Below are 27,220 nucleotides of genomic sequence, written 5' to 3'. Positions count from 1 at the left end.
GTATATGCAATTTTGATTTAATGTCAAAAAAATATAAAATTGGAATGTCAGTCAAGTTCAAGTGAAAGTTTTTGTAGATATTGTCCTGTAATTACGTTTGTAGAAAAAATATTGTATGATATGCATGTTAAAAAGTACATTTTTAAGGCACTCATGTGAATTGCAGAACTCGCTATCGCTCATTCTGCAAACTTTCACATGCGTGCCTTAAACGTGCACTTTTAACACTTATATCATAAATAACTATTTCTGGTGATAAAACTGTGAGTTAAAATATTGTAATGAATAGTATTTCAGTGATGATTTTACTCATAGAGATTCTGACCAATAGAAAGCTACAAGAATAAAAATTACAGCTAATATTTTATTCATAGAGATTCTGACAAATAGAAAGCTACAGAAATAAAAATTACAGCGATTATTTTTCCATGATTTTAACTTCCAATCGTATAGTAAGATATTTGATCACGTGTTTAATTCTGTCCAATCAGATTAAAATTATACTGAGAATTATCTACTGTAGAAAATTACCGATAGAATTTTTTTAAGTAGATTGTTTCTGTTTAATGGCAACCTGTTTCCTAGTTTTGACAACTGTCACATTTAAGAAAATATTCATAATATACGTATTAAAAAATAATCTTACGAATATCACACGGCAGTAAGAATAAATAAGAAAATAATGCTTCATTTTCTACTCAAATTTGTTGTCATTGGGCAATAGCCACTCGAGCCCTGCGAGCTCTCGTGTCTATTGCCAGACAACAAATTTTCGAAAAGCTGTCGCATTATTTTCAATTTATTCTCACTCTCTTGTGATAATATACCCGATAATTTTTAATAAATTACCGTCGTCAAGCATTACGTCAGATGCCCTTCGTTACAACGCAAAAATGAATATTCAGTGACATTAATGACAATTAATGTTTTACAACTTGTCACAGAGAACACCAAGAAAAATGTTTAGTAAATATTCAGGCGAATATGGCAATATAATATTACTTAAAATGATTTAAAGAGATAGTTTTATTCATGAAATAATCTTACCGAATTACCCTCGAGCTCTTAAATTATCATTTGTTTTGCCCTCGTCAGACTTTCACATAATTTCACAAATTAAAACTATTAAAGTGTCACTCGTGATACAAATCAATAATTTTAGAGCTCTCTTGTAATTATAGACGAAGCAACGAAGCATTAAAAAGCCCAATACCTAGTAATTTTGTGCAGTAAAATGAATCGTCATGGAACTTTTTGCATTCGATTCGAGAGAGTGTCAGGTAATTTTGTGAACTAAATAGATGTTGGGCAAAAACTTTTGTGTATGAGAAAATGCATTTCAAAATGCATCTCGAAGAGATGGAAAATGAAAAATTTAGAACTCAGAAAATATTGACGAAAGTGAGTTTAATTTTTATACTTGGGAATTTTGGACGTAACTGAACACGAATTTCATGACGGCGACGGTCTCCGAAGTACTTGGTGCCCAGGGTGGAACTCGTCTCCTGGGACGATCGAATAATTCGCAAGACGATCGAATAATTCGCGAAATGAAAATTGTATCGAAAAACTGAAAAATATTTGTTCAATATTTTTCAAAAATCTATCGAATGACACAAAACACGACCCCTCCACACCACCCCCTGGAGGTGGGGTGGGGGTAACTTTAAAATCTTAAATGGAAACCTCCCGCTATTATTGCATATTTGGATTGCTTACGTAAAAATAAGTAACTTTTATTCAAGACATGTTCTCGAATTGTGGATAGCTGGCGCTATAATCGAAAAATAAGATTGATCGTGATACCAGGTAAATTATAGAAACGGTCTAATATCTCGAGAAATAAACTTCCAAATACAAAACCAAAAAATACCTACGTGTTCAATATTTTTCAAAAATCTATCGAATGACACTAATGACTCTCCACTTCAGCCCCTGGTGGTGGGATAGGGGAGTGGGGGTAAGTTTAGAATCTTACATGGGAGCCCCCATTTTTTATTGAACATTTGGATTCCCTACGTAAAAATAAGTAACATTTATTCGAAACATTTTTTCGAATTATGGATAGATGGCACTGTAATCGGAAAAACACTATTTATTAGCGCTATCTATCATCAATCCTAAAAAATGTTTTTCTATAAATATTACTTATTTTTACATAGATCTCCTATTTAAGATTTTAAAGTTACCCCCACCCCACCTCTAGGGGGTGGAGTGGAGAGTCATGGTTAGTGTCATTCGATAGATTTTTGAAAAATATTGAATACGTATTTTCTGGTTTTTTATTTGGAAAAATATTTCTCGAGATATTAGACCGTTTATATAATTTACCCATGGTATCACGATAAATCGTATTTTCCGATTATAGCGCCATCTATCCACAATTCGAAAAAATGTCCCGAATTGAAGTTACCTATTTTTACGTAAGCAATCCAAATATGGAATAACAAATGGGGGTTTCCATTTAAGTATTTAAAGTTACCCCCTGCCCCCACCTCCAAGAGTGGAGTGGGGGGGGGGTAGTGTTGAGTGTCATTCGATAGATGTTTGAAAAATATTGAACACGTATATTTCAGTTTTTCGATCCAATCTTCATTTCGCGCGAATTGTTCGATCGTCCCGCGAATTATTCGATCGTCCTAGGCGACGAGTTCCACCCTGAGCACCAGGTACCTCGGAGACCATCGCCGTCATGAAATTCGTGCTCAGTGACCCCCAAAACTCCTAAGCATCTCTTCGAGATGCATTTTGAAAATGCATTTTCTTATGCACAAAAATTTTTGTCGGAGATCAATTTAGTTCACAAAATTGCCTGATACTGTCACGAATCGAATGCAAAAAGTTGCATGACGATTCATCTTACTGCACAAAATTCCTAGGTTTAATGCTTCGTTACCTCGCCTATGACTACTGCTAGTTTTTTTATTAACTCATCCATGTGGACGACTGTAACTCAGCAACAAGTTACTGGCTTCATAAGCCAATGCGCTTGAGTTAGAATCTCGGTACAAACATTTTCATTTCTAAAAATGATACCAGTCGTTCATCGTGCTTCAGAAACTACGTTTAGCGGTCGCCGTCGGTCCCTTAGGCCATCCGCACATGAAGCGACGCTCGAACTAATCGACTCGATTCCAATAGCGTAGATCTCTCCCCGTCACTTAAGTTCCTTCGTTGTGGCATTGAGCTCTGTACATGGAGCGTTTATAGCCCAGTCGCGATACCATTTGACCTTGCATTAGGAGCTGCCCCAAATTTTATTTTTCTAATCTTTAGGGGGGCTCAATAGTAGTATAAATTTAAAATCTCGACTGAATTTGACCGTTGCGTTAGCCGCCATCTTGATTTTAAACGAGAACCGTTTTTGCTCAATATCTTCGCCATTTTCAACTTTTACACAAAAAATATACAAACTGAAATTGTTGAAAATACGATTTTCTATAATTTCGTTTATTATAATTTTTTTCGTACGGTCCATATTTTCCGAGATATGGGAAAAAACAATGACAGTTAAAGCATAATTATTGATTTATTGAATTGTCTCGTTTAATATTACTTTAACAACAAATTTTAACCTATATAAAAATGAAGAAAATTAAATTTTGTACAATTTTGATCTCTTTCATTTTTTTGATAAAATCAATATTTAAGGTAGTACGTATGCGGTAACGGCGCGAGCGTAAGACCTGATCGATTTTAAAGCAATTGTTTTTGTTCAATATCTTCCCATTTTCAACTTTTCGACAAAAAGTGTAAGGACTGAAATTGTTGCGATTACGATTTACTACAATTTTTGGGAAGAAAGGGGGGAATGGGAAAATTCCCCCCAATGGGGTCCAAAATTAAAAAACAATTGTTGAAATATTAAAATATGTTAGCTGACATGAAACTTAATTATCGACAGACAAATTCAAACAATAAAACCCGCTAGTTAATAAAATTAAGTGAACTTAATGCATATAAGTTATTATTTATGTCTTTTATGTACTTAGTTTGCTTGGTGTTTCATTGGAAGTTTCAAAAATTGTATAAAATATAATTCTCTTTATTTTGGTCTCCACTCCATCACTGTTTTCTAAAGGATCAGTATTTTTTATGCCAGCCAACTGGAGAGATAGTGCGGCAGATTCGTGCAAATATTATAAGAATTGTGCATTCAATGATAGAAGCATATAACTTGGACCACATATACTACACATATAAACGTTCAAATTTACATGGGAGGCCATCTCAGATTTTGCCTTTTACAAAAATGGCGGGGATTCAAAATGGCGACTATACATATGTGACTAATAGCACGATAACTTTTGAACGAGACTTCAGATTTCAACCAAATTTGGTAATATAGGTTCTTTTTTTGATGTGTGAGATCGAGGTCTTGAACCGGAAGAATAGATTTACCAAAAGTTGTGTTTTTCCTGGTTTTTATATAAAAATATGTTGTTTTTTTAATTCTTTCACCCTGTATGTATTAATTTTTCAAAAAGTGAATACGGCCATTAAAAAGAACGTAAAAATATTTTTTTGGAAATATTTTGAACTTTTTAGTTATGCTAATTACCATTTAATAAATGCAAAACGTATCTTCACATGTACCTATATGCGGCAGATTCGGGCAAATATTATAAGAATTATTGTGCATTTAATGATAGAAGCATATAATTTGGACCACATATACTACACATATAGAGGTTCAAATTTAGATACGAGGCCATCTCAGTTTTTGTTCCTTTTACAAAAATGGCGGGCATTCAAAATGGCAACTATACATATGTGACTAATAGCACGATAACTTTTGAACGAGTTAACAGATTTAAACCAAATTTGGTATATAGGTTCTCTTTTTGATGAACAATATCGAGGTGTTGAACCGGAGGAATCGGTATACCAGAAATTGTGTTTTAACTGTTTTTTTATGGAAAAATATGTTTCTCTTTCAATTCTTTCACCCTGTATATGCTCATTTTTCAAAAAGGTAATACCGGCGTTGAAAATAGCGTAAAAATATTTTTTAGGAAATATTTTGAACTCTTTAGTTATATTAATTACCATTTAATAAATGCATGACGTATCTTCACATGTAGGTACCTAGGTGCGGCAGCTTCGTGCAAATAATAATATAAGAATTATTGTGCTTTTAATGGTAGAATCCTATAATTTAGACCACACATACTACACATACAAAGATTCAAATTTAGATATGAGGCAATCTCAGATTAAGTCTTTTACAAAAATGGCGGGCATTCAAAATGAATCTGCCGCCCATAATTATAATACATGTGAACATACGTTATACATTTATTAAATGGTAATTAACACAACTGAAAAGTCAAAGCGATCAGAGTATCAGAGTTCAGTCGTCAATTAGCAGCCAAAGCGAACGGTTGTCTATGTACGAAAAAGCTGTGATAAAACAAAGCCGGATCATCGGTCGTAAATCTCAACTATCTCTTGAAAACAAACTGCTGATATAGTATGGTATAGTTAGACCCAAACCCAGACATCCAAAGTGAAAGTTATCCTCCAACACCAAATTGTTCTATATGGTCCACATAATGTTCAGAAAAAAGTCACACCATTTTGAGCGTCGGGTTTGGGGAGGAGAGGGGGGAGAAATCTGCAAATTCGTAGTTTTTTACGTTTTTCTTCAATATTTCTAAAACTAAGCGGTTTAGCATGAACAACCCTCTACACAAAATTGTTCTACATTAAATTTGAAATAAAAAAAGCCCTATGCATAACCCTTCTAAAATGAACGGTTCCGAAGTTACGGAGGTAGTATAGTATAATTGGTCCAAAAAAGGCCTAACCCAGACATCCAAAGTAAAAGTTTTCCTTCAACACCAAATTGTTCTATATGGTCCATATATTGTTCAGTAAAAAGTTACACCATTTTGAGCATCCGGTTTGGGGAGGAGATGGGGGAGAAGTCGGTAAATTAGTAGTTTTTTTAAGTTTTTCGTCAATATTTCTAAAAATATGCTTTAGCGTAAGGAATGTTCTATAGAAAAATGTTCTACATAAAATTTAAAACAAAAAAGGTTCTATACATAATTGTTATAAAATTAACGGTTCCAGAGTTACGGAGGGTGAAAAGTGGAGGTTTTTGATACTTTTTATATTTACCGATTTCTCCCACCTCTCCCTCCCCCAAACCCGACGCTCAAAATGGTGTGACTTTTTTCTGAACATTATGTCGACCATATAGAACAATTTGGTGTTGAAGGATAACTTTCACTTTGGATGTCTGGGTTTTTGGTATAGTTATATCATAAATATTGCCCAAAAAATATAAAAAGTATCGAAAACCTCGAATTTCACCCTCCGTAACTCTGGAACCGTTGATTTTATAACAATTATGTATAGAACATTTTTTGTTTAAATTCCATGTAGAATATTTTATATGTAACATTGTTTACGCTAAAGGATAGTTTTAGAAATATTGACGAAAAACGTAAAAAAAATTCTAATTTACCGGTTTCTCTCCCATCTCCCTCTAAAACCGTACGCTCAAAATGGTGTAACTTTTCTCTGAACAATATGTGGACCATATAGAACATTTTGGTGTTGGAGGAAAACTTTTACTTTGGATGTTTGGGTTAGGCCTTTTTTTGGACCAGTTATACTATACTACCTCCGTAACTTTGGAACCATTCATTTTAGAAAGATTCATAGGGCCTTTTTTATTTCAAATTTAATGTAGAACAATTTTTTATAGAAGGTTGTTCATGCTAAACGGCATAGTTTTAGAAATATTGGCGAAAAACTTAAAAAACTACAAATTTACCGAATTCTCCCCCCTCTCCCCCCCCAAACCCGACGCTCAAAATGGTGTGACTTTTTTCTGGACATTGTGTGGACCATATAGAACAATTTGGTGTTGAAGGATAACTTTCACTTTGGATGTCTGGGTTATGCCATCTTTTGGATCAACTATACTATACTAATATATAAATCTATATTAAAACCAGTGTGGACCTATGGTATCCAACTTTGGGGTACAGCCAGTCAAACTAACCTAGAAATACTGCAGAGATTCCAGAACAAAGTCCTTAGAACAATGCTGAATGCCCCTTGGTACGTGCCAAACTATGTGATAGAGCAAGACCTCAATGTGCCATCCATAAAAACAGTAATAACAGAATATTACAAAAAATATTCCAAGAGACTAGAATCTCATCCAAACGAGTTAGCCAGCAACCTCACTGATGACCACAATGATGTACGACGCCTGAAGAGATTCAAAGTAGTGGACCTAGCAAGAAGATTCGAATAATCTGTGATAACTAAACTTTTAACTTGTTTTAATTTAATTTATGTAAAGAGGGTGATCACTGGATCTCCCTCTACAGGTCAAATTTTCAATTTTTGTCAAAGAATTTACCTATTGTTCTTAGTTAAGGACAGATTGTAAATATTACAACAAAAAAAAAGTCAAAAATATTTCCTGAAAAATATATTTACACTCTTTTTAATGGCGGTATTACCTTTTTGAAAAATTCATATATGAATTTATGTAGAAAGATATTTGCATGAAATATCTAATAATAAACAATAATAAATAATCATTTTTTGTTGTGAAACGAAACAGATTTCGATTTTCGCATAATTTTGGCACGGTTTTTAATGGACTTTTTCTTGGAAGGTTTCACTTTATTTTTCGTTTTATTTACTTTTTCCATTTTGTTAAACTATTGATAATATTTTTAGGATAAAAAAATCCTCCTAATACTTTATATACTCGCATTAGAATTCGAAATATTTTTACGTAAAATATACTTACCTACCTACATATAACTAAAACTCACAATTAACAAAAATCTATTCTTTCAAAGAGGCCAACAACTTATACAACACCAACAAATATACAGAGAGAGTCTGTAAAGTGGAATAAATTCAATATCTCAAATACTAATTGTTTTTTTGGAAAATGCTCAGACCCGTCGATTAGTATTTCAAATTGTCCTTTTTGACATTCAATAATAATGTATACAGGGTGTCCCAATTTAGAGATATGACGTCATCGTCGATTTTCTTAAATGGCAACACTGTCATTTTGATAGCTAATTTGATAGGGTTTGTAAAGTTATACATAACTGCAAAATATCAAATTTTTATTCTCTACCATTTACAAGATAATAGAAAATAACAAAGTTATATCTGTAATTTGGAATATATTCAATAATTAAAATACTAACTGTTTTTTTGAAAAATGCTCAGACCCGTCGATTAGTATATCAAATTGTCCTTTTTGACATATAATAATAATGTATACAGGGGTCCCAATTTAGAGATATGACGTCATCGTTGATTTTCTTAAATGGCAACACTGTCATTTTGATAGCTATTTTGATAGGGTGTGTAAAGTTATACACAACTGCAAAATTTCAAATTTGTATTCTCTACCATTTAGATGATAATAAAAAATAACAAAGTTATGAAAAAGAAGTAATCAACTAATAATTGAATTTAATTATTTCAATAAATTAAGCAAAAACTCATAATGTTGCCCTCAATTATTGTCAAATTGTCAATGGGCAACGTTATGAGCATTTGCTTAATTGAAATAAATAAATTCAATTATTATTTGATTACTTCTTGTTCTTCATAATTTTGTTATTTTTTATTATCTTGTAAATGGTAGGGAATAAAATTTTGAAATTTTTCAGATGTGTATAACTTTACACACGCTATCAAAATAGCTATCAAAATGATAGTGTTGCCATTTAAGAAAATCAACGATGACGTCATATCTCTAAATTGGGACACCCTGTATACATTATTATTATATGTCAAAAATGACAATTTGATATACTAATCGATGGGTCTGAGCATTTTTCAAAAAAACAGTTAGTATTTTAATTATTGAATATATTCCAAATTACAGATATAACTTTGTTATTTTCTATTATCTTGTAAATGGTAGAGAATAAAAATTTGATATTTTGCAGTTATGTATAACTTTACAAACCCTATCAAATTAGCTATCAAAATGACAGTGTTGCCATTTAAGAAAATCGACGATGACGTCATATCTCTAAATTGGGACACCCTGTATACATTTTTATTGAATGTCAAAAAGGACAATTTGAAATACTAATCGACGGCCCTGAGCATTTTCCAAAAAAACAATTAGTATTTGAGATATTGAATTTATTCCACTTTACAGACTCTCTCTGTATAATAAATTAACTATCAATAAACACTACTTTCTTATGAAACAACAAAAACGAATTCTTAAATTAACACACTACTGCACGTGACTGCACTGAACAGATATCGATAAAGATGACAGAAGAGATTAGAGAAAATCTGACGCAGGTTTGTCAAAATGACAGTGATAATTTCTCTATGTTGCCTAATTAGTTATTTAGTAATAATATGTTCGATTTCTTGTTAGAAATAAAAATTTTTAGTAGTTCCAAGATTACACAAAATCTAGGCATGGGATAAAAAAGTTTATATGAAGAAAGTTTTTTTCTTCTTAATGGCGGTACAGGCTCCTTTTTTCAATATTTTATTTAGTTATAGATTAATTTCCACGTTCTAACATATTTCTGAAATTGGGCTCTGTACCGCCATTCTTTATTATATTACGAATATGTGTGCCAAATATCTCGACAAAATATTCAAAATTAGAGCCGCAATCTTGGAACGCGTTTGTTGCTACCTGTTGATCGCGACTGTAGCCTCTTAAAGAATTTATTTTAAAAAATAAATTTAAATAAATTTAAGTAAAGTTAAAATTATAATAATAATAGTCTTTCGTTTTATACCCCAGACGCATGACGCGGCTTTGGAAATACAGCAGGGTAGTCTGCTACCTCTAGGGCCTACAATATACAAAGAAGGTAACAGGGTCAGTGCTACGCTTCAACCGTCTATTATTACCCCTGGTTTTACCAAAGTTACTCATTTTATTCAGGCTGAGTCGACCTGGGGCCTATAAACATTTTTAAAAATGTCTAGATCTTCTCGCCTGCGCTGGGTCTCGAACCCCGGCCTACCAGCATGCGAGTCAGACATCTTACCGCTGAGCTACGCCGGCCCTTTTAAGTTAAAATTATTTAAAAATGAATAACCATTTTCAATTTCAAACCAGAGAAGGTTCCCATTGTTTTCATTGTGGTGGGGTGTAGAATAGCATTATGTTGTTTTATATGCCATTAGAGTGAAAACTTAGTGTTTTTTAAATTATTTGTTGAAATATTTTTTATATTGCTTGTTATTTTAAGGAACCTGTTCCTGTCGAACCGTGGAAGGAAGTGATTGATGCGACAAAGTCTTCTGCCTGTCCACAGCGAGATATTAAAGGACTGGGACCTGTCATTGGTAAATGGTGGTAAAAATAATACAGTAGCTTTAACAACTTTAATAAGATTAGTATTTATGAAAAAAAGTCCCAAAGTGAGGTTTTTATGTAGATATAATATTAGCTCTTAGAAAGTGTGATAAAATAAATTTAAATAAGATAAGGTAAGATAATCCTTTGGACCCCGCACAAACCTTATGGAAAATAGGTCCCAGTGGATTTCGTTCATACTTTGGGAAAATAATCTTTGAAGCATCCTGATAAAAAGTTCTCATGGGCACAACTCCATCGTATGAAGGATTTTCAAGATATAGAGGCCCAAACTCGGAAAATTATAAGATTTACGGGGTATTCCAATTCCGTGAGTTACTGGGTATTTGGCAACATGTAGAAGTTTGGATCAAGGAAAAGTACTTTAAAAAAGTAGTCTAGGATTTTTTCCTAGCTATTCAATGGCGACCTTTACTTTGACCTTGACCTTCAACGGACGTCATCTTCTAGAGTTTCGAGGGTTTTAGGCATTCAATTGATATAAATAGATTACTCATGGGTCAAAAAGGGATCGCTAAACACGAATATGCCATCAGAATTGCCCTCCGGATGACGTGATGGCCAGGGCCTCTGCAAAAGACGTCATCTTCTAGGGTTTCGATGGTTTTCGGCATTTAATTGATGTAAATGAATTACTGGAGGGTTTTTTGAGGTCGCTATATACGAATATGCCACCAGAACCGACTCTCGGAGCACCTGATTTCCATGGTCAATGAAAATGGCTCCTGGAGTTTCGAGGGTCTTTGGTACTACATTAATGCAAACGGATTAATTATAGGTTTTTTGGTTGCTGAACACGAATACGTGATCAGCACAGACACAGGAGCACCTGGTGTCTAAGAGAGGTTATCTTCTGGAGTTTCGGAGAAATAAAATGGATTACTCTTAGGTTTTTGGGGTTGCTCTTTTGGATTACCCTTTGGTGTGTGTACTCACTAAGTGAGTAACTTAAGTACTCAATTGTTTTAATTATTTATAAAAAATATAAACTCAATTTATATCTGACAATATTTTTCCTTCATTTAATTTAATATCGGTTTACTACATTCTATTTTGATAGTGGTATTCATCGTGGGCACTAGATACTCCACAGTCTTTTATCTAAGTCATATTCGTGTTCAGCAACCCCAAAAACACAAGAGTAATCCGCTCGCATCAATTTAGTACCGAAAACTCTCGAAACCGCAGAAGATGACGTGCCTTAGGCACCAGGTTCCCCGGTGTCTGTTCTGATGGCGTATTTCTGTTTAGTAGCTAAAAAACTAATGAGTAATACAATACCCATCTGCATCAATTTAATACCGAAACCTGTCGAAACTCCAGAAGAAGACCTGCCTTAGGCACCAGGTGCTCCGTGGATCGGATATGATATCGAATTCACGTTCAGCAGCCCCAAAAACCTGTGAGTAATCAGTTTACATTAATTTAGTACCGAAAGCTCTCGAATCTCCAAAGCATGAAGTGCCTTTGGCACCAGGTACTCCGATGTCGGTTCTGATGGGGTATTCGTGTTCAGCAACTCCAAAAACCTATGAGTAATCCGTTTGCATCAAAGGGTTTTTTGAGGTCACTAAACACAAATATGCCACCAGAACTGACTCTCGAAGCACCTGGCTTCCGAGGTAAATGAAAGGGGCTCCTGGAGTTTCGAGGGTCTTTGGTACTACATTAATGCAAATGGATTAGTTATAGGTTTTTGGGGTTGCTAAACATGAATACGTGATCAGCACAGACACAGGAGCACCTGGTGTCTAAGACAGGTTATCTTCTGGAGTTTCGGAGGAACCAAATGGAGGAATCAAATGGATTACTCTTAGGTTTTTAATTCCAGAAGATACCCTGTCTTATGCACCAGGTGCTCTTGTGTCTGTGCTGATCACGTATTCGTGTTCAGCAACCCCAAAAACATTTAACTAATCCGTTTGCATTAATGTACTATCAAAGACCCTCGAAACTCCAGGAGCCCCTTTCATTGACCTTGGAAACCAGGTGCTCCGGGAGTCGGTTCTGGTGGCATATTCGTGTTTAGCGACCTCAAAAAACCCTCTAGTAATTCATTTGCATCAATTAAATGCCGAAAACCATCGAAACTCTAGAATATGACGTCCCTTGCAGTGGCCCTGGCCACCACGTCATCCGGAGGTTAATTCTGATGGCATATTCGTGTTTTGCGATCCCAAAAACCCATAAAAACCCATGAGTAATCTGTTTATATCAATTGAATGCCTAAAACCCTCGAAACTCTAGAAGATGACGTCCGTTGAAGGTCAAGGTCAAAGTAAAGGTCGCCATTGGATAGCCAGGAAAAAATCCTAGACTACTAGTACTTTTCCTTGATCCAAACTTCCACATGTTGCCAAATATCCAGTAGCTCACGGAATTGGAATACCCCGTAAATCTTATAATTTTCCGAGTTTGGGCCTCTATATCTTGAAAATCCTTCATACGATTGAGTTGAACCCATGAAAACTTTTTATCAGGATGATTCAAAGGGTATTTTCCCAAAGTATGAACGAAATCCACTGGGATATATTTTCCATAAGGTTTGTGCGGGGTCCTTTAGATAAATAAATTAAATGCTAGTAACATTTGCATATTCTATATTGAGAATTAAAAAAAACAACCAAAGAAAGATTGTAAAGACCTTTCAGACATATATGTTGGAGAGTCTGTAATCAAACGAAAATGAAGAATATATCAGACTAAAATCGCAGTGAATGCGCGGAAGGTAATGTAGTTCCTAGGATATTTTGAAATAATAATTTAAACCCTATCCTACTACCATCTTGCTTTCACATGAATTTATCAGTATCTCCCGCACCTGTTCTAATACTAGTTGTTACTCACAAACTTCTCTCTCACAATCTTCACATTCACCAGTAACTGTGAACTCTAAAATATGCTTTCTAAAGACCAATGAATACCATATAAGTTGTTGATCTGCCTTGCATACAACCAAACTCATTATCTGATATTTCGATTTCTTAACAACCCTACAGTTTAAAGCTCCATGCCCGACACATTTTTCTTGCCACTGTTTATATAATTTTCTCTTCTCCTTTAATTTTATTTGAATTTCTTGAAAAGACCACCACCATGTGGAGTTCGAATCGGGGGAGGAACTATTAAGAGCATCAGATATGCAGATGACACCGCGATCATGGCTGAAAGTATCGAAGATTTTCAATTCCTTGTAGATCGAGTCACTAGAGAATGCTCCAATAACGAACTTGGCATAAATACAGCAAAAACAAAGTTACTTGTGGTTAGCAAACAAGATGTCGGCCATGTGCAACTAATTGTCAATATTGAACTTTTAACAAGAGTTAACGAACTTGGCATAAGAGTAGGCAACTTGGCAACTGTAGATCGAGTCACTAGAGAATGCTCCAATAACGAACTTGGCATAAATACAGCAAAAACAAAGTTACTTGTGGTTAGCAAACAAGATGTCGGCCATGTGCAACTAATTGTCAATATTGAACTTTTAACAAGAGTTAACCATTTTAAATACCTAGGATGTTGGATAAAGGAGACACTAAATCCGGATGAAGAAATTAAAACTGGTATAGAAATTGCAAGAGGAGCATTTATGAAACTTGATCTATTCTGATCAGCCCTCAGCTGAATTTACAATTAAGAATCAAGTTCCTAAAATTTTATGTGTATCCTGTCAGGGCCGTCTCAACCCGTGGGTGCAAGGGGTGCGAGGCACCCGGGCGCCAGGTCCAAGGAGCGCAAGCCGAACCTTTGCTAGGCTCTAACTTACGCTTTTTGTCCTTTAAAAATTTTCAAAATTAAAAAAAAAACTGCCAATAACAAAAATATACAAATGCGCTTTCGGTATTTTTTACAAAGGCTATTAATGCTTACTACACCTACGAACTGCAAATGAAATATGAAACCCATTTAGATTATTCCAAAAATAATTTCAAAAAGTGACTCGTAATTTTGACCAATATTGAATGTCGAATAATTTCACACAAGGAACAACTTACTATTGTTGTTAGGTTCGTTTATCTCAATTCGTCAACAAAGCTTGCAGAAGTTAGAGAGAATTTTCTAGATTTTCTACCGATTACTGATACTACCGTACAAGGCTTATCTAATTATTAGAATTTTTGAAATTAATGAATATTAATTTTGATGATTTACGAGGCCAAGGGTATGATAATGGGGCAAGTATCAGAGGCAAAAATATTTACCTCCAAAAAAAATTTTAGACATGCATCCTCGTCCGTTTTATGTTCCGTGTGCGGCTCACAGTCTTAATTTAGTGCTAAACGATGCTGCTAAATGCTCATTGGAAATAACAAATTTTTTTCAATTATTCAACAAATTTATGTTTTTTTCGCATCAACATTACGGTGGAATGTCATACTGAATGAGATACCCACCTTTACATTAAAACCGCTTTCAAATACGCGATGGGAGAGTAGAATTGACTCATTAAAAATAGACTTCGTTTTAATATGGGGCAAATTTACGATGCATTATACTGAATTTTTGACAACAAGTACGACAATGACACAAGAAACGTTGCAAGCTCATTGATGACAAAATTAAAGAACTAAGTTTATCTACTCTGTCGTGACTGGTAAAATATTTTAGCAAAGGTCAATATTGTCAGTAAAACTTTGCAAACGCGGGATATTATTATTTTGGTAGCTGTTAAGATGCTTGATCAAGTTAGTAAATATTTATCCAACAACCGCACCGACATTGCTTTTGAGCAGATATGAATTGAAGTACCAATTGCTAAAGAACCCGATTGCGAAACTAAATTTTCTGAAACTGTTTGTCCACGTCCCCGAAAAAGCCATTTCAATTACAAGGCTGCAGACAAGCCTCTGTTAGATGCAAAACAAAATTTTAAAGTTAACTTCTATTATTATTTATTTGACATTGCCATTGCAAAATTAAGTGAAAGATTTGAAATGTTGAGGGAACATAATCATAATTATCGTTCTTGGAAAATATATTGAGTTGGAGAAACTCCGAAAAAGCTTAACAAAGACACAATGTTTAATATACAAAAAAAAAACTAGTGCATCGAAATAGATCTGACATAGGTAGATGATGAAGATCTATTCCATCAGTTAGAATTGTTACCAATATATTTTATAAATAAAGACACAAATCCACTCGATATTTTAAGTTATATAATCTAATAATTTACTCTCCGTTTTCCCAATTATTTCGAAGGATATATTTAACATTTCCAGTAACAGTAGCTGAAGGAGAAAGGTCTTTTTCTAAACTTAAATTAATCAAAAATTATCTGCGCTCAACAAGACAAACAGACAGATGAACAAACCTGGCTTTAATAAGTATGGAAAAGCAAGTAAAAAGTATCACCGAAGTAGTAAAAACTTTTGCCAACTTAAAAGCTAGAAAAGTTGACTTTGATATAATATAGTGTTATAAGATTGATCTTTTTTGAATACTCAAACCATGTTTTCTTAAAACATAAATAAAGAAAGCAAACATAATTATTTTTAATTTTTGCGTACCTATAACCTATATTATAATCTTTTGACAAAAGGGGGCGCAAAGACGAGTCTAGCACCCCGGCGCCGTGTATGCTTAAGACGGCCATGTATCCTGTATTACTATATGGATATGAAACCTGGATCATGAAGGTTAACATAATGAACAAATTAGAAGCCTTCGAGATGTGGCCATATCGTAGAATGCTCAGAATATCTTGTGTTCAACGCATTTCAAACAGAGAAGTCTTAAACAGAGTAAGTCAAGGAGAAGGTGACTTAATCAAGATGATAAAAAAAACTTGAATATCTCGGGCATATAGTAAGACGTAGCAGATACAGGATGCTGCAGTTAATACTCAACGGAAAGATCGACCGAAAAAGAGGAATTGGTAGGAAGAAATGTTCATGGCTCCGAAACCTTCCTCAATGGACTGGCTTATCAGCAGATCAACTATTACATGCCACGCAAGATCGAGAAAGATATCGGCAAATTGTCATGGAAGCTACCCACACCTAAATTTGGGCACCGTACTAAAAGAAGAAGAAGAAGGTCTTTTTGCTCTTAAACTTATTTCCTGAGCTTTTTACCAGCAGTTTCCCTAATTATACTCTCAATATTCCTGAAAATTTTATTAGAACTCTCTTTCATGTTACAGCACGTACCATTTTTCCTTAAATATATTCCTTAATAGAATTTGTCTTCTTTCTTATCTTGTAGCATCTACCACGTGAAGACTTTTTTGTTGTCCTCTACGATATTTTGGTTTAGTTTCGCTATTTACTTCGATGTTCAGCACAAGCAACTTATGCTGATGGCTCACAGTCTCACTAATTATTATCTTGCTGTCCCTACGTTCATAATTCCAGCATATTATCTCTAGCTCCATTTCTAGTTTAACAACTTAGTCCTCCATGTACTGATTCATTTACTCTCTTGGATTCCCCGCAGGTGCATTAAAAATTAACTCCTAATATCTCGACTCTCTTCTCTGGTGGAATATCTTTCAGTATGCTCCCAATTGATCATAGAAAGATTTTCTTCCATTATCACCCAGGCCAAGCTGAGGAACACACACAATATCAAGAATTTTTTATGAAGTACAAATTTCACTGCCACTATTTTATCCTAAGTTCTTACAGCTTCTACAGCTTTATCGTTCAATTCTCTATCAGCAATTATACCAACTCTATTTTTTTACATACCACAATTTATTTCCCTCACCTAGTTCTTTCGCCCTTTGTCTGTTCTACCTCCTCTTTTGAATCTAAGCAGTTTGTACTCTACTTCTTTTAAGCGTAATCTAGCAACTACATTCAAGACTAGAAGATTTTACAAGACCCTATCCTAATGTTTATAACCTGTAACAGTGTTACCTTGAAATAGTCCTAGCACGGAAATCTGAACGGAGGCTCTGTTTGCTTCAGGAACAGTATACATTAGAAGATCATTTCAGTATAATGTTTGTTAAATTGGAGAAGGTAACAGACACATTTTCAAACATTTGATGCATGAATGCCTTTTCTATTAGTATCATGTCTTGCACAAGTTAACTAACACACCATCAATGTAAACAAAGTGTACTATCACCTTACAACCGAACATTTTTCTACTACATTTTTCTATTACGTACAGGCTAGGATCCCTACCGTAAAGACTGCCCTATGTACTGTTGCCCCTATATTGCCACTAGCTATCACTTTGACATATAAGACAGTGTATGTCTAAGGAGCATGATTTGTCAGTCTCTATGCTTGAATCGGTAAACAACCTCGCGTTAAGACGTCATTTCGGCCTCCATATCCAATACAAAATCAAACACGAAAGACTCACATACGTTTCTTAATAGTTTCCCACTCGAGTGGTAAGCATACAAAGGTGCCATCTATTTTGATGGCTATGGACGAAAACAATTTATGAATATTGTTTTTGTCCTTTGCATTTAAATTCAAACACATAGAGTGATATTTACGACATATTTATACTGTCTTAAAGACATTACAGCGATAGCAAGCTTTTGCTAGAAGATATAAACTTTATCTTTGCACTTTGTAGGAGAAGAAGATTGCTTATATCTTAATATATACGTACCAGGTGAAGTGGATCCTAAAAACAGTTACGATATACAATTCTTCATTCACGGAGGTTCATTAATGATAGGCTCTGGTCAATTGGCAAGCGATTCCTTTATGATGGATAATCAAAACGTGATTTTCGTTTCATTCAACTACAGATTAGGGCCACTAGGTGTGTTGTTTTAATATTCTTAAATTTATGTATCTAATTTTAAAAATTTGTCCTTTTAGGATTTTTATCAACGGAAGATAACGAAGTACCGGGAAACAACGGCATGAAGGATCAAGTGATGGCTCTTAAGTGGTTAAGAGATAATATCCACTCATTTGGAGGAAATCCACAATCTATTACCATAACTGGATTCTCAGCAGGAGGATCATGTGTTCATCTTCTGTATTTATCACCTTGGTCAAAAGACCTCTTTGTTAGAGGAATTTCTAATAGCGGTTCAGCTATCAGTCCTTGGTTTCTTAAAGAAAAACCTCTAATATTTGCCCAAAAACTGGCTGCAGATGTCGGCTGCCCCACATCACCCACATCAGCATTAAAAGCTTGCCTGAAAGAAAAACCTGCGAATCTATTGATGGAACAAATCGAGAATTTTATGGAATATGTTCATTTGCCCATGTCTCCTTTCGGTGTTGTAATTGACACATGGGCAAACAATTCTTTTTTGCCCGAACACCCTTACAGTTTGTTGGCCCGTGGGAAAATGTTGGATTTGCCATGGATTGTTTCAGTTAATAGAAATGAAGGAATATTTCCAAGCGCATGTAAGTACATTTTTTAAATATAGGTGGGCCAATAATAATATTGTTCTTATTTCTGTGAATTGTTATGCTTTCTACGAAATATTATTCATTTTAATGTGTGTGGCCTATCTATGAAAATAGTCTCCAGCTTCTCTGGTCTGCACCCATTGCTTTCATTTTTTCGATTGCTTTTTCTCTTTCTTTCCGTTTCGATTATTCTGTGTTTGGATTATTATAATTCTATTTATTTATTTTTTCTTGGTCTGCCTTTTCTGTCGTTTTCTTTGCTTTAGTTATTTTCTTAGTTAAATTCGGAATTCCCCATTATATTGCAATACGAACTGTTTTCTCTTATGTTAATCTTATTTTTATTTAATCTTATTTTATTCTAGTAAAGGTCTTTAATTTATTTGTTGTTTACTTACTTCATTTCTATATCTAAACACTTAAGACTTTTTAGAATTCTTTCAAAGATACATACTTCATTTCCATAGTTGTTATTTTTGTTTATTGAAGTTATACTTCTTTACGGGCGTAATGACGGTGAAATTTTATATGGGAAAACCTAGCGACCGGGCGCATGCGCATTATAACTTTGTTCTGATTGGATGTTCAAATGACATGACAAAAATTATCCAATATGGCAGCTGTGGCACAGCTGTGGGACTGTGGTTTGGTTATAATGTATGCTTGTTGCGTTTTAAAATTTGTTGGAAGAGAAACAAACAAACAAAAAGTTAGTTAATGGTTATACTGCCTTTTTAAATAGTTTTCATATTATATTTTTGGACTTATTTACATAGAAGAGATGATTGTTGCATGCCAATGTGAAAGCTCATCAAACTGTGACTAGTATGAGTGCCGCAGATCTCGCTTATTCAGAGCTAAAGAATCTTTCACTGGTAAGTGTTTTATAAATAGTTGATCAAATTTTGTTATGATATTTGAACATAGCCACTTTGCACGACGCAAGTGATTGCGAAATTTATTAGTCGTTATACGGGCTCCGATACCTACCTTGAACCTACCAAAATACATAAGTAGTATGTAATACTTTTATTTAAATAATATTCACCTAATATATTGTTTTCTTACTCTATGTTTTGTTGTATTTTTTCAATTCTAAATCATTTCAATTCAAAATCAAAATAATTTGATTTACATAAGTTAAAAATGTCAAAAGGTTAATCTGTTTAGTTAGACGATCTTCGCACATAATGACAAGCTGTCTCTGTGGCGAAGTTTTAATGCGGGTGACTCAAAATACAACGCAAATACCAGCCGGTTGGTAAGTTGGTTCGAATCCCAATAGAAACTTTTATTTTTTTATTTTTTTTTATACATTTTATGATTGTAAGTATATTTATTATATAATTTTATTTTCAGAAAATACGTATTTAGTTAAAAAATTTTCCGACAATTAATGTTCAGAAATCATTTGTGGCATTTTTAATGTACTTGTGTGTGTTTTATTTTTTTATTATTTTAATTTTTGGCACTGTTTTAATAAAAATGTTTGAGAAGTAGTAAGTATAAATTAATTTAATATTTAAATAAAATATAAATAAAAAGTATATTAATTTCGTTTATAATCATATAATAGAAGTATAACTTCTTACGTGCGTACAAAGTACACACACATTCTTTTTTTTTTCGGTAATATCCATGCCTCATTCTGACAAGTAATAGATGATATAGCTACTATGCCAAAAACTTAATTTAACTCCTTATTATTTTCTTTCCTTCCTGTTTCATTTAAATGCCTAGTACATATTCCGTTAGTTGTATTCTTTGTCTTTTTACTATATCTAGGTCTATTTTCTTAGAGTTATGGTCCTATGATATATTTTTACTACTTTTTCTCTTGTATTTAGATTGTTTTATCTCCTTCTCGTCGTTTATTTTTATTTTCATATTTGCATATTCTTTTAAATACCCATTCAGTCAGTTATGTCAGTCTTTTTAGTTTATCTTGGTTGACTTCTAAAAGAACTAGATAGTTTGTATATTTTTGTGAACATGCGTATATTGGTTGCATTCTCTTATACCATGATTATCATACTTACTGTTCACATATAAGAACACCCCGCGTTCCCCAATACACTATCTTGGTCTCTGTTTTATATCTTATTGCATTTCAAAACTCTCAGACGATTTTTACTCAGTTGAACTTCTGCAATTACTGTTAATGATAATATCTTTAATAAGAAAACAAAATAAAATACGTAATATCCAAAATTTACAAAGTATTAGACTCTTACCTTCCGATGACCAACCTTTTTTTGTTACACGGATGACCAAGGGGGGGGGGGGAATGACCCCAGGTCAAAAATGACATTTAACAAAAAAATAAAGTTTTTTTTTATTTTTTTATGGCATGGATTTTATGTCATTCAGCCAGTCACAACATGAGTATTAGTGTCATGTTTAGTGTGTCTGCTGAGTAAATGTCTTGTTACTTTGCAAAGTCGACGTCATTAGCGTAAAACTACTTGCAATTACACTTTATAGGCGGTATTTTACTAAACATCAACTTCAGAATATATTTTTTATTCGTAAAATATAGGGAATTTTTTTTTATTTCAAAATATGAGGATATCTAGAATGATATTAAAGTCAAATAAAAAAATAATGAGTTAAAAATTGAAAATACTTTTGAATTTATCAAAGAAAAACATACGCTGGGGTCACAATTTCCCCCGCTTGGTCATCCGAAGGTTAAATGATATAAAAATATAAATCACTAGATAGTATAAATTCTTGTAATTTGGAGCTTAACACTTCAATATACACACACCGGCAAAATTAACGGAACACCTTAAAAATGGGACATGTTAGATGTCTAGAATTTCCTAAACCTGTTGTCCGATTTGAGTGATTTTTCAGTATGTTATAGCCTTCTTAATTATTATTTAAGAATATCAATGTAATAATATTGTTGTTAGACAAGTAAATATACCATTTTATACTGGGTGTAAAAATCGTACTGTCTTTTTTCCTTAAAGTTCGGAATACTCTGTGGAATAAATAATATTATATCACAGATAAAATATTGAAATTAAAACTCAATTGTAGCCTTAGACTTTCTTAACATTTGCTTTTTTGATTCATGGGTCTAGGAAGTTTCATCGCCGCCGTTTCGATGCCGCCAGTTCATCGCCGGCCGATTCATCTCCGGTCGATTCATCGCCAGTCAGTTAATCGCTATCTGACATATTTCCGAATTTTCGACAGTTACAATTATTATTTATTATTAGTTATAATTAGAAATTCTAGGAAATGCGAGATATAACGGCGATGAAATGGACTGGAGATGAACCGGCGGCATCGAAACGGCGGCGATGAACCACCGCTGCTTATGTTCGATAATAAAAAAGTTAGGTACGTTAACAACTAGCCATGTTCTTCATCAATACAGGGTGTTTCTAAATAAGTGCGACAAACTTTAAGGGGTAATTCTGCATGAACAAATAATGACAGTTTGCTTTATAAACATACATCCGCAAATGCTTCGTTTCCGAGATACGGGATGTTGAAGCTTTTCTTACAAATTGACGATTTATTTATTGCTCTAAAACCGGTTAAGATATGCAAACAAAACTCATTAGGTTTTAAGAAGTAGTTATTGCGCATTTTTGACATACAATTAAGTATTATATATTCACCATTGGCGTACGGGTATAAACATTTAGATGTATCCCGTATGCACACCAATGGTGTGATATAAAATTCTTAATTGTATGTCAAAAAATGCACAATAACTACATCTTAAAACATACCAAATTTCATTTGCATATCTTAACCGGTTTTAAAGCAATAAATAAATCGTCAGTTTGTAAGAAAAATTTCAACATCCCGTATCTTGGAAACGAAGCATTTGCGGACATATGTTTACAAAGCAAACGGCTATTAATTTTTTATGCAAAATTACCCCTTAACGTTTGTTGCACTTATTTAGAAACACCCTGTATTGATGAAGAACATGGCTAGTTGTTAAAGTACCTAACTTTTTTTATTATTCAACATAACCAAATGAGTCAAAAAAGATAATATTAAGAAAGCTTAAGGCTACAATTGAGTTTTAATTTCAATATTTTATATGTGCTAGAATATTCCACAGTGTTCCTTTAATTTTGCTGGTGTGAAGTTATTCAAGAATATTCTAATATTACTGTTCACATAAAAAGCCATACTGTTGCTTTCATCACATTATGATGGCCTCTATACAGGGTGTTTCATTAATAATTGTCCATATAGTAACTGGAGAAACCTTAACACAAAATACGAAGATTTAACCTAAAACACTTAAATAAAATGTGGTTCCTTACTGAGTTACAGGGTGTTTTATCTAAAGATTTAAAAACTATTTTTGCTCAGCATTTTAAAACTACTCGACTTATCCTTTTCATACTTGGCAGAAAGTGCGACTACTATACAGCCTACTAAATTATGATAAACAAACGTTTCTAGCTACTACCAGAGGCGTACGACAGGGGATAGTGGATGGTTGACCCTTATCAAATTCTACGCCATTGGAGGAATTACTATTTTAGTGCTATTTTTATATTCTCTAATACTTTCTACGTATATAATATAGTTTTCATTGGTACCGATAAAGTCATTAGTTTTCGAGATATTTGAAGTTAAATATGAAACGGCACAGTTATTTTGATTAATTTTATATGATTCATATGATTAAAATTTAAAAATTATTTGTACCCAGTACTTTAAAACCATTTGGCGTATCCTTATCATAGTTGGCAGAAAGTGTAGGTACTCTACACCCTACTAAATTATGATAAATAAAAGTTTCTAGCTACTACCAGAGGCGTACGACAGGTGATAGTGGCTGATTGACCCTCCCCAAATTCTACGCCACTGACGAAATTGCTATTTTAGTGTAATATTTTGATTTTCCAATACTTTTTATGTAAATAATATACTGTTCATTCGTAACGACAAATGATCAGTTTTCGAGATATCTGACATTAAAAATGAAGCGACACAATACATTAATCAAAATAACCGTGTCGTTTCATTTTTAACGTCAAAGATCTCGAAAACTAATGCGTTACGAATGAAAAGTATGTTATTTTTATAGAAAGTGTTGGAGAATTCAAAAATTGCACTAAAATAGCAATTCCGCCAGTAGCGTAGAATTTGGAAGGGGTCAACCATTCACTTGCCAACACCCGGTACGCCTCTGGTAAGAGCAAGAAACGTTTGTTTAACATAATTTAGTATTTTGCACAGTACCTATACTTCTTGCCAAGTATGAAAAGGATACGTCGAATAGTTTTAAAATGCTGAGCAAAAATAATTTTTAAATTTTTAGATAAAACACCCTGTAACTCAGTAAGGAACCACATTTTATTTAAGTGTTTTAGGTTAAATCTTCGTATTTTGTGCTAAAGTTTCTCCAGTTACTATATGGACAATTATTAATGAAACAACCTGTATAGCATATGAGCACATCAGAAACATAGTCTGAATTAGAATAATAAATAATTAGTCCATGTGATGAGACAGATCCGGCCTGAAAAACATTTCTAATTCGGTTTCTCTGCGGATTCATATTCAAAAATGTCCCTTTAAACAAATCTGAAGGGTGCCGGACGGAATTTTTGGGCAGAAATTGTTTAAACAATTTTTTTAAACAAATACATAAGATCACCTTTTATTGCTCTAAAAAATATATTTTTATGGTTTTTGGGTCATTCTAAACAAGAAAGGTATCTTATGATTTTTCACAAAAATTGTCAGCTTTCGAGTTATAGGTGATTTAAAATCTAAAAAATGCGAAAATACGCATTTTTGAGGCTTAGTGTTTTTAAGGGTGCCAATAAATTGGATTAAAGTTTAAACATTCCTTTTCAAGATTCCGAAGAGTGATCGGGTCTAACTTCAATTTAGACAAATAAAATAAGTTTCTTGACATTTGTCTCAAAAGTTACTAGTTTTAAAGTTATAAGTGATTTAAAATGCGAAAGTGTGTTTTTTTGTCATTTTTCGGATTTTAAATCGCTTATAACTTTAAAATTATTAACTTTTGAGAAAAAGTCAGGAAACTTATTTAGAAAATAGGAGATTTTTGAAAATAGTGCGCGCCGCACCGGCAATAAAACCGGATGGACACGCATAATTAACAATTAAAAACTACGGTCTAAATTGAAGGTAAATCCGATCACTCTTCGGAATCTTGAATAGGAATGTTTAAACCTTAATCCAAGTTATTGGCACCATTAAACATACTAATATAAATATAAAAAAAATACAGGATCCTTTGTAATACTTTTCTTGTTTATAATGACGCAAAAAACCTAAAAATATATTTTTTAGAGCAATAAAAGGTGATCTTATGTATTTGTTTAAAAAGAATGTTTAAAAAATTTCTGCCAAAAAATTCCGTCAGGCACCCTTCAGATTTGTTTAAAGGGAACATTTTTGAATATGAATCCGCAGAGAAACCGAATTAGAAATGTTTTTCAGACGGGAGCAGTCTCACCACATGGACTAAATTACATTCGTGTAATTCTAATTAATTCTAGTAATTCTAAGTAATTCTATTTACTTACTCTACAGTTTATAAAATATTATACATCCCCCTTGGTAACTACACGTATTATTTTAATCATTATGTTTTTGGAAAAATTATAGATTTTTGTACAAATCAAGAAGGTATAAACAGAGATTTTTTTGAGAAAGCCCACTTATTGCTGGACTATAACTATACATATCCAGAGAAAGATAGAAAAAAATTTGCCACGAAGATCAAAGATTTCTATTTTGGACAAAATGATATAAGTGAAGAAAATTTTGATAAGTTGACGCAGGTAAATGAAAACATATTTTTACAAAATACCTACTTTTTATAATGTAACACAATACAATTTTGACCCCACCTCCCACAAAATAAATTAAATCCCTTAATTAAAACTTCCTGATATTCTTTCCCTATCTCTTCCCTATATTAACTTCCTGATTTAACCTATATAATGGTAATGGATATCTATATTTTAATGCATTCATGAGGTTACTACTTACCTTCCAGTGAAACGATGGAAAATACTTTCATAATGCGAATATTCTATGTACCTACGTAAGCACCTCGGGTCAAAGTTTGTCTTTCTTTTTATGCATAAGCTGTAAAGAAGCGTGCATTAATTAAAAAAGATTCTTATTTATAACTTAAATGATTTACAATCATATATATTTCTGTTCTAATTTTTACAAAGATGTAGGTATAAATAGTTGTCTGATTCTATTTTTTGAGTTCTACTATTACATTCTCCATATTTTGAACTCTGTATAATATTTTTTCTGTATGACTTTTAAAATTTTTTTTTTAAAATCTTTTCTATGCCATATTTTTTCTAGCATAATTTTGGATAACATCAGATATCGATAAGATCTATCGTCTCCGATGAGGAGAAGGTACATGAAGAAGAAGAGACATGGTAATTTGTTGATTTTAAAACTTAGTCTCTGATAAAAAATTCACTGGAATTCTATCAATTTTACATATACTCCATGCTGTGGGTGAAAAACGGGTTATAATTCAGGAATTTTTGAAATCTATCAGGTGTTGTAAAGAACGATGCCAGAAATTACTTATACTAAAATGTAACCAAAAATTTTGTGAGCTTTTTTCTTTAAAACGCTTTTTATTTGTTAAATTTGCTATTTTTGATTTTTAATTTTGCAGCTTAGGATATTTATTTTAGACAAAAACTTTCAAATGGAAAGTTGTAGTAAATTAAAAAATCTACAATTTGAGCTATGGAAAGTTTAATTTTGTTAATTGGTTATTGCAAAACAGTCTGCGAAAGTCTAAAATGGCCGTTTTTTCAATTGCATTATTTATTGTAAAAATGACTATTTTTATTTTTTTAAAGCTTTAAAATAAAGATCTTTATCCCGAGGGACTTTATTTATAACAATTACGAAATTAGTTCACAATCATTGACTAAAGAAAGACTTATATTATCTTAAAATAAAACTTATTTTAAACGAAAATTACACTTAATTATTAAAAATGATTTTTAAATTGGAGTTTGTTTCACGATTAGTTTACCGTGAATATACGATGCTATTAAATATTACTTTAGCAATTAAAATAATATTCGGCGACACTTTTCGATAGAACTCTTTATTGATTGCTAGAGGTGTTTACAGATCAAAGTCTGTTCGCTACTACTTACTAAAATTACAAAAAGCGCTCGACCAGAAATCCCGTGTGGTGGGGAAAGCAAAAATGTCTTTATCTCTTCTACAAAATTTCACGTTGGAAAAAAACGTAATTAACAAATCGTCATCACTGTCCTTATAAGAAGCAGCAACATAGCTTGCCTCGCACAAACTTTCCAAATACTTAACTTTATAAAGAGAATCAGGAATACAATTGACAAATATTACCCAGAACTATGGCTAAGAATGAATGTATTTTAATCTATTAAGATATTTCTGGAAAATAATTTACCCAAGCTTTAGGAATGTTCTGATATGCATCTACATGTAAAATAAAATCGAAACAAAAATT

The 27,220-nt window shown here is 33.1% G+C and overlaps 1 protein-coding gene across 1 annotated transcript in view; it reads left to right on the top strand.

The window, feature by feature from the left end:
• LOC114345466 (venom carboxylesterase-6-like) overlaps positions 1 to 27,220 on the top strand; it is a 63,098-nt gene that overhangs the window by 7,413 nt on the left and 28,465 nt on the right. The window contains exons 3-6 of the mRNA XM_050641972.1: positions 10,236 to 10,332; positions 17,909 to 18,100; positions 18,160 to 18,702; positions 25,339 to 25,514. Coding sequence (XP_050497929.1) covers positions 10,236 to 10,332; positions 17,909 to 18,100; positions 18,160 to 18,702; positions 25,339 to 25,514 — 1,008 coding nt within the window. The remainder of the gene's footprint in view (positions 1 to 10,235; positions 10,333 to 17,908; positions 18,101 to 18,159; positions 18,703 to 25,338; positions 25,515 to 27,220) is intronic.

The sequence above is a fragment of the Diabrotica virgifera genome, chromosome 1, assembly GCF_917563875.1.
Source record: "Diabrotica virgifera virgifera chromosome 1, PGI_DIABVI_V3a".
Lineage (NCBI taxonomy): Eukaryota > Metazoa > Arthropoda > Insecta > Coleoptera > Chrysomelidae > Diabrotica > Diabrotica virgifera.
The sequence above is the reverse complement of the archived record's forward strand: the minus strand, read 5'-3'. Positions and strand labels throughout refer to the sequence as shown.